A 15,113-nucleotide genomic window follows, 5' to 3' on the forward strand; every position below is an offset into this window, starting at 1 on the left:
ATGTCGGCGCAGAGCCTCCTGAGCAGCGTCTTCTCCTGCTCCTCCCCGGCCGCCGCCGCCCCCGCCGCCGCCAAGAGCCTCTCCAAGCGGAGGCTCCGCCAGACGCGCAGCCTCGACCCCGCCATCATCGGCGGCGGCCGGGAGGACGGCGAGGGCGCGGGGCGGGCGGCGCGGGCGCGGGCCGCCGGCAGCCCCCCGGGGGAGCGCCGCGGTCCTCGGGGCGCCCCGCCGCCCCACGGCGCCTCCTTCTCCACCCCCAGCACCCCACTGGAGCGGTCGCCGCCGGGCAGCTCTCTCTTTGACGAGGAGAGCCTCCGCGGGAAGCGGAGCCCCGGCTGCGAGCTGCCCTTCCTGGCGCGCACCCCCTCCGCCCTGGCGCTGAGCGGCACCGCCAGCCCCGCCAACAGCATCTTCTCCTCGCCCCGGCGCTGGCTGCAGCAGAGGAAGGGGCAACCCTCGCCGCCCGAGCCTCGCCCCGCCGCCTACGTCGTGTGGAAATCCGAGGTAGGCACGCCCGCCCCCGGAGGACGGGCACTCGCCGCGCTGCCCTCGCCCCCGTCGTGCGCCGCCGCTGCCCGCCCGTCCGTCCGTCCGTCCCGGCGGGGCGGCCTCGCGGGGCTCTAGCAGCGCCCACCCGGTGGTGGGTGCGCCGCTCGGCGAGACCCCGCGCGTGTCCGCCCCGTGCGGCGGGGCCGTCGAGGCCGCCGTGGTTGTTGGTGCTGGGAGCTGGCATCTGCGGCGCTGGATGGTCGGATATTTGACGTTCCGTCGACGGGTTCCATATGTAGTTATCCCACGTCTGTATAACCTTCCCCTCCCAGTTTCACACCTCTTAAACTGAAGTATGTGATGGCTTCTAGAAACAAGATAGACAAATTATTTTTTATGTGCACACCCAGTGAGCTGTGATTTATTTGACAACGCACATGTGTCAAAACCACATGAGGAGCAATTGTATTCCAAGACAAATCCAACTTTGCAATGCAAATATTTATTCATTTAACTTGGATGTCGTCGGTGTTGGGCTGCAGATACCATAGCATGTGGACGAATGTTTTCAAAAAATGTAGCGTTGTTTCCTGGTTGCGATTGCTCAGTGAGTTGGTTACGCTGAGCCCTGTGTAGCAGAAGAGGAAGAAATTTTTTTGTTTTAAGAAATTCTCCATCCTGTTCATGGTCATGAGGCTTCCTGCTTAACTGTTTAATAGTGCCTTCTGGAGAACTGGGATCAGAAGGCAGCCATTTCCGTTTCCATTTCCGTTTCCATTTCCGTTTCCATTTCCATTTCCATTTCCATTTCCATTTCCATTTCAGATGTACTTACTATAAATAGTCGGTAATAGTTAGATGCATCAATAAAACAGTCCCATTGTTGCACTGGGATGTGGAAGTCCTTGTAAAATGGTTACTTTGCGCAGTGATCTGAGATCCAAAGCCAAACTAGGCACCATGACAGCACAAGATTACAAAATGTAGTTTTTAAGGGCAAAGGCTGCCTCCTACCTGAGCTCCCATATCCCCCTGTTTGCTTGGAGTATAAAAGTTGTCAGCATCTGCCATCTGGGATGGAGTGTCAACCTGTGGGTGGTGATTTCAGGCATGTTGGCTAATGTTGAAAGAGGTGGTGAAGCATTTTAGCAGTTTTTAAAAATGGATTATTATGAAGTCTTGTAATCAGAAGTTACTCTTAGCAAGAGTTCATCTTGATGCTTTAATTTTAAGATAGTAAAAAATTCACAATGTCAAAGAACTTTATGGGAGTTGCAGCATCAGTGGCAGAAACCCTCCAGTGGACAGTGAGATAATAGGTGGCCACACTAATTAAGGATAAGTTTGCTGCTTATCCACTTATGATTTTATAGGGTACATCAAAAAGTATAAGATACATAAGATTTCCTGTGCAGAGTTTCCTGACATAGTCCGAGACTCACAGCACAGTCTCTGATGTGTAAATCTAAGCAGGTCTTCCTGTTTTCTCTGAATCTATTTGAAGGTGATGGACACTTTGGGGCATTTTTTTCAGATCTGTATGTTATCAAAACACACAGCACAGCACATCTTCAGACTGCAAATTGAAAAATACTGAGTCCTTTCTTAATTTGGTGTGTGTCTAGCATTTTTAAATAGTCAAACCTTTTTTTGGGAGGGATGTCATTGTCCCAGCCGCCACGGTGGTGAGGCTGTGATGCAGGAGCAGGGTGTGCTGGCCTCCTGCAGAGGGTCAGTGTTGTCACTATGAATTGGTAGCATTTTATGTCAGTTGTCATTTAACGTGATACTTGGTAGTTTCAGAGTTGCTATTTTCAAGACAGTATACAAATATGAACTTACTTATTCAGCAAAGACATGTACAAATTATATTAATATATATTTTAAAAGAAGCTGCACATTCGTAATTTTGATCTTATTCCCCTTCATATTTTAGGGATGCATCCTAATGGTCATTGAGTCTGGTCTCATTATGAAATAGCATTATTACTGAAGGATTTAGTTGTTTGCTTCCTATTTAGCGTTTATTTGAAAAGGTTCAGTTTTTTGGAAGCCAAGGATTTTTTTGTCTTTGCAGCTTCATCCTGGCTGCAGCAAAGAAAGTGTGCTTGAGAAGGTGAAAAAACCCACATTTTATTGGGTGAAAAAGAAGTAACTGCTTATAATATTATAACTTTAAAAGGTCCCATTATTCAAATTATTGTATTCTCAATAGGAAATCTGTAGTTCCATTTCTATTCAACTTAGGAAATGAAATACATCACAATGATGATTTTACTTGGCTGTAAAAGACAGCTGAACAGATGACTGCCTAATGAAAATGAACATTGAAAGTTTTCGTTGTGGTACTTAAAAATTCCAATCCTGTTAGCTGGGAGTAAAATAAATGTTCATTGTAAAATCTGTTTTCTTTACCTTCATTCCAACACCTTCAGTGTAATTGCTTTTTTTAGAAAATATTGCTCTAGAGCCACTGTGGAAGCAACAGGGTTATGCACTGGGAGATACATGTGGGAATTATTTTCTCCCCCACTACCTTAATCTGTAAAGGAGTAAGAGAAGTAAAAATGCCATGGAGGTTTCCTCTTCAGAACCCCTTCAGTATTATAACTTCTGGGCAGGACCTCCTGCACCTGTCCCAGGCTGGATCTGTGTGGTGGCACCTAGAGGGACATGCTGAAGGTGGGGTTTGCAGCCTGCGCTGGGTGAATCCTGCCAGGACACCGGGTGCCTTGGGGCTGCAGGGGTAGGGGCACCTGGCCCAGCTCTAGTCAGGCTTTAAAGCATGCATGCCCTACTAATCTGGGATTTCTGTATATGAGGCCACAATGTCCATACTAACTTTGTTATGAGGCCATGAGAATAAAATGGATTGCTTATTTTACCTTTTTTTGCATTGTAATTCTTTGACTTTTGCAATTTATACCACAAGCCTGTCTATTGGCCTAGGGAGAGAAAGGTTGCTGCTAAGTTCATGCCACCATTCATAAATAATTTTTAATGGAATGCCTGAATGCACAGGGGATTTCCAGTTTCAGCAGCAGGTCACACTTAAGTGGGTTAGCCCTGTATGCTTAGGTCCACAGATTTTTGAATGTGAAGCCTCGTCTGACAGATGTGTCTCTCACTACCCCGTGACCTGGCACTTCCTTAGTGACAGGTTGTTTTCTTCACAATAATATTTTACAACTGTAAAGATTATTTTTGGTAGAGCTTTACTTTGTTGACAACTATTCATTCACCTTTCGGCTTATGTATATAAGCTGCTTAAATAAAAAAACCCATTCCTGGATCTGTGGAAATCAGCAACAACATTTCCAGTGGTTTCAGTAGGACAAAGACAAGGGGGATTTTTAATAAGGGGAAAAAAAACATTCATCCTCCATTCCCAGCTGTCCTTTTATGCCATTTTCCTTAAAGAAAATTCACTTTCACTTGCAAAATTAAGTCTATTATGCTTTCATTAAGTGTTTCGTATACTCAAGTGACTCTCTAAGTAAACTAATATCATGGACAAGATGGTAGAAATATCTAGAAATACCTTGATGCCTTGATTCTGCCAAAATTGGTCACACATTTATGCTAACATATGTGAGTATTCCTGTACAGGTTAAGGATGCAAGTGTTTACATTGACTGGCTGAAATACATTTGCTGGGTCCAGAATAACTCAAGATTAATAGATCTGTGTGAAGTCTCAAGTTGTGTTAATTCTTCTGCTTATTTTTCTGTCTTAAAGATGGTAATGGAAAGCCACAACACGTGTATAAAAAATATGGGAAATCATGGGAATGTATCCGAGTAATCTATTTGATATGATGAACCAAATCTACAACTTAAGCTTCAATGGCCTGATTATTTTGCTGTCATTGTCTGTGTGTAACTAACTAATTAAACATTACCATTTCCAACTAATATGCTTTTTTTGGGGGGAAAGCTGATGTTAAAGCAATGGTAGCATAACATCTGCAGCCTTCCCAGTTGCATGCCTGGCCCCTGGGTGGCAGGGGGCAGCATCCTTAGGTTGCAATTTGCTTCTCAGTGAAACCGGGTTGCTGCGGGTGGATGCCTCAACCCTTCCCCACCTCCTCCTCCTGACTCAACCTGCGATCCCCTGGGTCGCCCAGAAAGGCTTTCTGTTGATCACTACAGGAGGAGCTTTCCGTGGCATGGGAAGGAAGGTTGCACTTGTTCCTCACCAGGTTTTGGGGGAGAAGCCAGGAGTTGTCCATGTGTCTCCTGTGCTGCTGGTTGGCCAAGCTGTGACAAGCTGCAAGGATGTTGGAGAAGCCAATCTGCACTATCAGAACAACATTAGTTTAACTGAATTATTTTATAGCATGGCCATCAGAAGTAGTGAATGTTCACAGCACAGGTTTCAGCTGACAGGTGCCTTGGGAGGTCAGCTTTGGTAAGTTCACTGGCTTGATACTTCAGTGTTTAAGTTCATTGGGAAGGCAGTGTCAGATTCTCTCTTTCCTTGTAGCAAGGTGGGGGTTGGATTTTCTCTGAGGCAGCCAGTGACAGGACAAGAGAAAACGGCCTCAAGCTGTGTCAGTGGAGGTTCAGGTTGGACATCAATTGTGAGCACAGTGTCTGTTACCCTTAAGCACCTTGATACCTATCCCAGAGATTTTGCTGTATGGATAGAAGACATGTTGGAACATACTCCCTTGCAGAGCTCTGATTAACTGTCCTGGAAGCAAAATGAGGGTCTGGCATGTTTAAATGGCTAACTTGCATTTTTTCTGTTGAGGGGGATTTTTAATGAGATGTGTGAGAACTGTACTTTGGAAGATTTTTTTTTTTTTTTAAGTAAAAAACTGTGTGTGCTCGTATTTACCAGTGAACTGTTCTGCTTTATTTTCATCCATAAGACATTCCAAACCACGACACACAGATTAGTCTCAGCATAAGTCTGTCCCATTCAATGCTGTAAGAGTTCTATAATAGCAAAATTTGGTGGGCAGGAATGTTGTGTGTCTCTTGTGACAGGAATGCCATTAAAAGTAACTAAATATATTCAGTATTTCTGATTTTGGCAAATGTACTCTTCCCATTCTCAACTAAATTACTTCTGAAGACACTGGATGAAAATATGGGGGTTGATGGCTAGGACAGACAGAATTCTTCAAGTGTGCATTGCTTAAGTAATGGGAAAGGAACTTGTGAAAATAATAGAAATGAGACTGAAAAGTAATTTTGAGTAACCTCTAAAATATTAACAATCCAGACTGCTGTCTTGACTTCATGGTGGAGATGAAGCACATTTAGTTTTGCAGACTCTATTGTATGGCAAGAACTGCAGCTGTGACAGCTTGCAGGTGAAGAACATTGCAGAAGTTTCTTCTGCAGTGTTCTGGCTGTATAAGTGCACAGGTATTAAGCCTGTTTGGGGGATTTTTTTTCCTTCCAGATGTAAATATCATAATTGAAACCAGCAGGGAGTTGTGAGCACGTAGAGCTGAACAGTCATGATGGCATAGTAGTAACTTCAGTGTAGCGGTGTCAAAGTTGGAGAGTTGAAATCTTCATGTAAAAAAGGTACTAAAAATAAAAATTATAATGGCAATCCCATCTTAGTCTCTTTAAACATGATAAAACACCACTCATGTTTGATTCTTTGGCTACGTGGCACAGTATTTGATAGCATAAGGATTACTGGAATTAAGCTAACATTTTAAAATGTACCTTTTGTACCTCCTCGGTTACACTGGTTGCTAACTGAACCAGGTGTCTGGATTGTGGGAGAAGAGGCCAAATATTCCATTCAATTTATGGAAAATGGAAAGGGAGCAATAAGGAGGTTCAGGGCAAGGTTCAGACTTCATTGGAATTTGACATTGCAACTCACTGGCCAATTTTGGAAGGTACTGAACTTTCATACTTCAACAGAATACTAAGATGTGTGCTTTCCTTTTGGCTGGTGACTACTAATCAAACCAGAGTATCAGGAAGGAAGCAAAGCCTTTAGTTACCATTCAATCTTAGGAATTTACTTTCTTCACCTCTCTTTAAAACTGTTGTATTAATTATTTTCTAAAATTGTTTAAGCTGTGGTAGTTCAAAATAATTTCTATTAGTTTTTATCTATTCTTATCCTGTAACGATAATACATGTCAATGCAAATGTATGTGGAGGCTTTCTGGTTGAGTTTTAGTTTTTCCTAGATGTATACAGACTGGCTATTTCAAGTTACACGTTTTTTCCACTCCAGTTGTCAGCTAAGAATTATTAAATCCCTGCGAGAGTTGAGAGTGTTTTTGAAGGATTTGATGAGCTTCCAGTCCCTGATGCTTGCCACATTGTTGTACTGGAACCAGATGTTGGGTACCACATGTTTGTGTTTTTGGACCTAAGTAGGTTAGGTACTGTGTCTCTGGCTCATAAAACCAAGCATCAGTTTCACACCCTAAAGCTGTCATCCCTGGGTCATCATCCTCACAGTCCTGGCTATGGGAACAGCTTGCATCAGCATCCCCAGTTGTGAAACCAGAATTGTCTTTTCTGGATCTTCCTACTTCATCTCTTCTGTATCCTCTCAAAGAAAAGACCTTCTGACTTAAGTGTTTACCCATGAGGACTCTATGAGTGTGTAAGGTCAAAAAGAGATTTTTGAGCACTGCACTTAGTGAGGATGTGCATGAACACTCATTCCAATGCAGAAACTCTCCTGATGGCTGCTGGGAACTTGCTTTTCTCTTTCTCACCTGTTAAGTTCTGACTTCCTGTTCCATGCACTTGGACCTTTTTAAGTTGGGCTTGTCTTTTATCCACTTCTAGGACTCCTTTTTATGTGTATCTTCAGTTATCCTCCCTGCCAAACATTAAAAAAGACGATACTGTGTCTTGTTGCTTTCATCACCTGAAATTCATACTGAAAAATAAAAAAAAGCTGTTTTACTGTAGCTGTGGCCTCCTATTTGGGTTGGCCAAGTCTAATGTTAATGAGTACTTTTGTTCTCATAAATGGACAAACTGGTTTTCAGCAAAGTACAAAGTATGTTACAGACCTTGCTAACAAATGAAAGATTTAGTTTTAGGTTTTTTAGTGCAATTAAGATTACTTTTGCATTGCCTTGGAGTTGGCCTGGACTTGATTTTCAGTCATGGAACTGTACCTCTGCTGAGCGTCTAAAACTGATTTTGCAAGAGGAAGAGGAATACAAATTTTCCATTTCTATTTTCAGGTTTTATTTACTTTATCCCTTTGTTTTCTACCACTGTTGTAATATGGCAAGATGATTTCTGAGCACTAACTTTTTCGCTTTTTCTCTGAAGGGTAATTTCAGTTGAGTAGCACCCTACTGAGAGTAATGTGGTGAGAAACCAGTTGGCCGTGCTCTGTTCACTTTTCATTTGCCTCTCTCTGTAAAAGTTTAAAAATATTCCTCCTACAGGAAATGTTTTCAGTTCTGTTATGTCTTTTGCTTCCCATAGGAGGTATTTCTTTTAATTTATTGAATAAACCCATAAAAATTTTGGCACAATACTGTCTTTGGGCAAGCTGTTTAAGAGATCTCACCATCTTCTGTTTTTAGAAGATGTGCAATTGTTTCATTATACAGTGCTGTGAGACTCTGGGGCCAGCTGACAATTATGTGGAATGGGAGAATTTGAAGCTAAACAATGTGGATTGGCACATCTGCTATCACTTCTCAAATATTGTTATTTTGATTGTTTGAATCTCATGTTTATCTTTCTTAAATCATGAAGAAATCCCTTTTCTCTTTTCCCTGTCTTCAATCTTAAAAGGATTCTGGGTGATATTTTGCTCTCAATCTCATCACCACAATTCCTTTTGAAAGTGTATGTGTTTATAGGAAGGCTAAATCCTTGTAAGGTCCTGGTTGGAAATCAGCTCTGTTTAACTGTTAGTTTAATTTGATGACAGTACAGACTACTATTTAAAAGGGGTGGTGGGGAAAGAGAGACTGGGATGGATTACATTTTCATGTTCCAGAAAAAGACCCTATCTACTCTATCATAAATTAGAACAACATGGTTGAGTTTTCTTGTGGCTATTTCATAACACTCCTACTGACAAAATATGGCGTGCCTCTTGCTCATTGCTTCACTACTGTTTCTCAAGCATGTGTTTGTGTCTGCATCCAGTGACAGCTCTTGTTCCAGCACACCACAGGGACACATCTTGTAGGTCTTTAGAAGGGGGTGGCGGACTCAGAAATGCTACACAGAGTGGGCTGTGCTAGGGAGTACCATACTAGGGAGTACCAAACCATAGCAAGCCAGGAGAATAAGGCAGCCAAATTACTTAAATAGACACAATTTGAAGTTTTATTTCAGAGATAAAGTGTCTTAATTCTGTAGTCACTAAAGGAATGCAATGTAATTGGCAGCCAATATATACAGAGGGTTTTAAAGCAACTTTTTAATAGAATAGTTAGTAAGATTTACATTAGCAAATTTGCATATTTTAGAAGTCTCTGGCACACTGTCCAAAATGCTTCTTGATGCTTTTCTCTGCTTGAGGTATGAGCACATATGATTTCCTCACTCTGTAAAGGCTCAGATGGAACCTTTCTGTTTTGTAAACCTCTCCTGAACAGAAGCAGAGTGAATGTAAGAGATTAAAATACTTCTCTTTCTTGGAGTAAATTATATAACAGAGCCTCCCACCTGTTTTTTAGCCCCAAAGCAGGTAAATTACACCACCTCACATGGACCAGAGGAAAACGAGTTAATCTAACTCCTTTAGTGAGCTGTGGAAGGTGCGTAAGGTGAAGTGCAGGATACCTGCATACTGGGCTGTATGAGCAGAAAGGTAACAGGCAGGTCAAGGGAAGTGACTTCAGCCTTGTGAGGCCCCATCTGGACTCCTTTGTAGAAGGGAGATGTTGACAAACTGGAGCAAATGGAGTGGAGGGCCATCAGGACAATTAAGGGATGAGAGTGCTTAATGCGTAAGAAAAGGATGAGATTTGTTTCAGCCCGGAGAAAAATTAAGGGGGGATGAAAATCCACTTTTATTACCTACATGGGGACTAAGAAGATGCAGCTGGGTATTGTCAGAGTTGTACAATGACAGTCATGAGTTGAAGCAAGAGGAATTTTGAGTAGATCTAAGTAAAAAAGCATTCACAGCAGGAGTGGTTAACTATTGAAATGGATTCCCCAGAGAGGCTGTGGAATCTCTGTTCTTGGAAATTTTTAGCCCTTGACAGGTCAAGGCCCAAAGGATTCAATCAAATTTTTAGGATGAGACCCAGCTTTGAGTAGAAGATTGGACCAGATGACCTGCAGAGGTCCCTTCTGACCTAATATTTTCTGTGATTCTGTGACTCAGAGTATCGTTTCTTTCCATGGTAGAATGAAAACTGCTGCTGTTCTCCCTTGTGCTACAACATACCTTTGATGGGACAAAAGTTGCTGAGCTACAGAAATTATGATGCTCTCCAGCACCAACATTTGAAGCAGACTTGTAAGAAGAGTAATTTCTCTCACTCAATCATTCTCCAAAGCTGCTGGTATGTTTCTATTCTGTGAGGCATATCCTACTCTTACGCTACTCCTGGCGTCTCACAAATGCAAAGAAAGCCAGGATGGCTCTTTAAAGATGTCAGTAAAATTCAAAACAAAACCACAACCAAACCCTTCTGAAATTCAAGTGCTTTGCAGAGGCAGCTGGACAGTGCTCTAGCAGAACTTCAGCAGGGATTTGGTGGGGAAGTTTTAGTAACTTCTTGCCAGGTCAGTTTCCTGTCAGCTCATTTAACCAATCCAGCCTGCTTCTTCCGGCATCAGGGAGCCCAGGGCTAAAAAAGCTTACACCTTCAGGACAGCGTGCTGTTAGGACAGACTTGTTCTGATATTGAGCTGTGCCCATTTTTGTGGCTTAAGTTTAAAAATATTGAAGATTTGGCAAAACACAGTCAACTTTTCCTACCATTTCATGGTAATTCACTGTGCTCATGACAGGCCATATGATGTGCTGCCTAAAACACTTCGTTTCAATGCCTGTAATAAAATGATGGTTCAGAAGCAGAGCAGTCAATTTAGCTTTTCTAACTATCATTTTTGTAATCTTGCATTATAAAAGTAAAAATATTCTGTGAGAGGAATGGAAGAAGGAAAAAAATTGAAGAGGTATGCAAGAAGGAAAGGAAATCTCCTGCAGAGCTTTGAGCTGGGAATTGCATCAGATACACAGAAAAATAGGTGTGGCAATAGGACTGTTCAGGATTTGCCTATATTGTCTTACACAGCAAGAGTTTAACCTGATACTGACCTTACAATTTATGAGCTTAAGGGTACAGTTACGTAACTGGGATCAGTCAAAGCTAAACTAAACTGGAATAGGCAGATGGGGCCACACAGCCTGGAAAAAGCTGGTACCAAATTGGCTTGCTGAAATAAGTGCTTCCATTCTGCTATTTAAAAGGAGTACAGGTCATAATTTGCTGCTGTTTACAATGCAGCAGTGGGCTTTTTTGAGCTTCTGGATCATGTTGATCAATATCAGATCTCTGTGTCTTTTCCATGCTCTTGAGAAATGATTTTGTCAGGTCTACGTTTAGCTGGCAGAGGTTTTGTCAAGCAGGTGCAGCCTCCAGCATCAAGTATGAAAATGGGCTGACAGAAGGATCTTGCCCACAGTAAAACAAAGCTTCGATGGCTTGGACTCATAACCTTTGCAGTCTCAGTAAGTACTTTTTTCCTTCATGGACTAGAACATAAGAAGAGGAAAAGGTGATTCACAGCTGTGTGGTTCAAATAGAAGAGGGTAAGGAAGGGCAGAAGACAACACAGTGTGGCAAATGAGTGGCTAAGTGAACACCAGCAAGGCTGGAAAGCATGATTCCTACTGAAGTTCCACCACTGCTGGGCAGAGAAGAGCTTTGAGTTCTGCTTGGGTGTCCCTGCCCTGTCTTGCTCCTGGTGTGATGCCCTGGTTTCCTGCTGGGAGCGCTGGGGCCAAGATGCCATCCTGGCGTGGCTCGGCGCGTTGCGGCTCTGCCTGCCACATCTCCAGGCCCTCAGTGTGGTTCAGTGAGATGAAAGGCTGGTGTTGGACCCAGCTGTGTGTGGTCTGTACTGGCTGCCACAGTGCTTTGTGCTCCCTGAGTAGTTCTCATCATCCTCTCTGTGATGGGATTTTCTGAAGCTTCTGACTCACTTTTGAAGATGAACCTTGAGTTCCTAGATTATTTAGCTAGTTTTTGAAATCTTATTCTAGATCTTTTGTATTGTTACTTTTTGCTAGTGTAATTAGCGCCTTCTTTCTTCTTCCTTCTCAGAGAAGGAGGACTGTAATGCTGAGGTCTTCCACATGAATGACTACTATTTTTTAGCAGTAAAGAGGTCTTAGGCCTTGTTCATGTTTTCTTGTGCAGTTTTTCATTTCAGTAGCACTTTCAGCTGTTGCTGTTTCAAATATTCATGCTTTGTTTGTGCTTGTTTTGAGATGATAGCTATGTGCTTTAGCACAACTTGCTATATAATATTTGTCTTCTACTATTGTTTGTTGTTTTCAGCTTGTGACAGCTTACCTGTGTTTAGAAACACATCTGGAGGCTGTATCAATGCATTATCAAAGTCCAAATGTGTGCACTTTAGTTCTTTAAACCAGTAGCATCCAGCTGATCAGATGGTAAATGGAAATTCTGATTGCCCTAGAATGTGGGATCTGGCATAACTGCCAGAATTAAAAAGAGAATATCTGCTGCTCTTCAGTAACTTATGTTCTGTGATAGCTGGCCTGGAGGGGACTCTCAGGGAGGGAGCTAGGCTGCACTGCTATATTTATCAGAGCTTCCTCTCTGGAAGTCTTTTTAAAGCAAAGCTCTCAGGTGTTTGAAGGCCTGGTTGTTTGGGAATCTGTCTGACAAACTGGCTGGAAACTAGATATAATTTTGCTTATCCTTCCCTTATCCTGAAAGGCTGTGAAAAGCTGCAGCTCTGCAGAGACAGTGAGTGGCCACTGCAAGAGGAGTGGGTGGAGATAACAGGGCATGACCCTTATTGCCTGTGGTCCACAAACACAAACATTTCTGCCAAAGCTGCTGAATCCCAAAGGTGGGATATGGAACAGAGAGAACCCTCATCACTTGGTAGGTTGAAGAGCTGTTGAGCCCTGGGAATAGAAACACTGGGAGCAGCAATGAGCTCATCTTTATGGCCATACTGCACTTGTGGTGGCCATGGTCTCAGGTGACAGGATGCCTTTCTTAAGTGGTTTGAGCTCTTGGAGACCCTTCTTCTGGACCAAGTCCAGCTACTTGGACTTAGCATGCAGCATGAGATTTAACCATAGAACTTTTCTGAGCTGAAGATAGCAGGCTTAAGATGTAACTTGAATTATGGTTGAAAGGACTGAGATTACTGCAGTGAATTATTTATTTCTGGCTTCCTTACAGTTCTTTGAAATACACTCCCTTAGTTGAGATAAAGACATTTAATAACCATATTGCTCTGCTAGAGGGTGACTGGCCCCTTAATTAAAATAGGACGAAAGCATTTGTAGGAAAGCAGGAGCTCTTCTTGTGCTGGATCTGACTCAGACAGATGGAGGTGGAGTGGAAGCCAATGGGAAAGGAAAAATATGGTTGGCAACATCTGGGCCAAATCAAAGCAAAGCTGGATGGGAGCAGTTTGTGAGGACATTCCCAAGGAGAATGTGAGGATTTTTGTAGAAAATACATAGCAGGGGGAGCTACAGAGGGGCTTGCTTGCTGACCCCACTTGAAAGAAAATCCAAGGCTAGAGGAGGCTGAAAACAGAAAAGCAAAGGGGAGTTTGCTTGGCATGTTCCTTGGAGCCAGTGATAAAGGGCCAGAGGAACAAGGGAAGGGATTTGCTTCCAAGTTTGAGTGCTGGGGGTGTTGGTGCAGCAGAAGCAGCTGCTGAATTGTTGAAGACACAGAAAAAGCAGCATGTGGGGAGTATAATGGGACCTCCCATCAGGTCCAAAGGTTTTTTCTTTTTTTTTTCCACTATTTTGGTTATTTTATAACCCAGTCTTTTCAGGCAGAGAGACTAAGAAGCCCTGCTGGGAAGGGCATGGAAGATTTGGGAAAGACTGGGATGACCAAACAGAGATCTGTAGATCAGTGAGCATGGTGCGAGATGGAACTGGGTTAGCTGTTGTGTTGATGCACTCAAAGTGCCATATATACATTTGGGGATAAGCAATTGAATTGCTGGGGCTTGTCTTAGAAGTGAAGATTATTTTGTGCAGTGGTGAAGTGCTCTAATTTATTTGTCAAACCTTAATGAAGCCTGGAATTGAACCTCGGAGGAGAGAATTTGGGAATTGCATCTCCATTATCACATCTTCTGTGAGGTGTAGTTGCCCAGGAAAGCTGGGCTACAAATGTTTAATGGGAGAATGGGGAAGAGTTTAGGAGCACAATAAGGGAAAAGGAAACTAGAGGTACTTTGGGATGTTTGAAATTATAAACTGCAGGAGAATTATTTAACTTTTGTGACAAAATATTTTGCCTGCAAAATACATTTATATGTAATACATATATTGTTTCTTTCACTCTAAACTTGAAAATTATGTTTGCTATGTTACATTTTTGCATGGGAAATACTCTTTGTGTCTGGATCCTTTGCTGCTGTGAGTGATTGCCACATGGAAAAATGTTAGTTTAACCATTTCACAGTAATTTAAGTACATCTGCAGTCCAGGTTATTAAAAAGCTGTTACTTACACAACATTGCAGTGTACAATGTCAGGGAAAAGAAAAATAATATAAAATGTACTATTTCTTAGTAATGTAAGTCAAGGTTTTATTGTCCATCTCTTTCATTTTGTCAGGAAACATCTCCCAGCTCTGAGATACTGTTTCCTGGAGACGAGACACTGCAAAGCTGGGTGGGTGAAGGTTGTAGCAGGTAGAGCCAGGGCTCCTCAGACATGTGTCTGACTGTTCACTGTGGTGAATCAGTGGGATATTGGTTTGCATTCCAGTACAGCAGTTCCACAGTTCCGTATGCCACCACACCAGGGACCACCGTGCTTGGTTCGGATGACACTGGGTGTCCCTACCAAACTCCTTCAGACGCCTCCTGTGGAGGAACTTCCAGGAGTGGTTCTGAGATCAAATAGCTGGAGGTCATTCGTTTCCAAAGAGAACTGGAGGGCTTTTGCCTTTACTTCAGAGTGAGGAATTGGTGAATTGTGCTCAACTGGCGCAACATCAGTGTGTAGAAAAGGATTTAACATACTGAATTTGAAAGAAATGAAGAAATATTTTTTCCATGCTCTGTATTAGGATAACTCTGGAAATATTCTGTTTCTGATTTTGCTTTTGTTCTTCCTAGCTTTTTAGGAAATATTTGAATTAAAAGGGTTGAGACAGTGCTCAAGACCATTGAGGGAAAAACTAATTTGCTCAGCTTGGAAAAGGATCAGCTGCAGATTTTGCTTCAGGGACTAAGAGAAAGTTTTTGCATTTTTCTTCTTCCTCCTCTGGTACTGTGGATTAGGGCTACATCCACTCTGTAAGAATATACACTTTATTTACAGTATGCACAGCTCAGATGTTTCTTAAGAGTATCTTTTGACTACCTCCCAAAGAGTGGGACAGAAGCAGTGGGCAGGTGATTGCTTGGTCCTTAGGAGCTGCATGGGGGTGGCTCATTGAAGCACTGGGAAGA

General features: G+C 42.7%; 1 protein-coding gene across 1 annotated transcript in view; it reads left to right on the forward strand.

Moving 5' to 3' along the window:
- ARHGAP6 (Rho GTPase activating protein 6) overlaps positions 1-15,113 on the forward strand; it is a 320,115-nt gene continuing 305,002 nt past the window's right edge. The window contains exon 1 of the mRNA XM_069003617.1: positions 1-504. Within this exon, the coding sequence (XP_068859718.1) occupies positions 1-504 (504 nt within the window). The remainder of the gene's footprint in view (positions 505-15,113) is intronic.

The sequence above is a fragment of the Aphelocoma coerulescens genome, chromosome 1 (assembly GCF_041296385.1).
Source record: "Aphelocoma coerulescens isolate FSJ_1873_10779 chromosome 1, UR_Acoe_1.0, whole genome shotgun sequence".
In the NCBI taxonomy this organism is placed as follows: domain Eukaryota; kingdom Metazoa; phylum Chordata; class Aves; order Passeriformes; family Corvidae; genus Aphelocoma; species Aphelocoma coerulescens.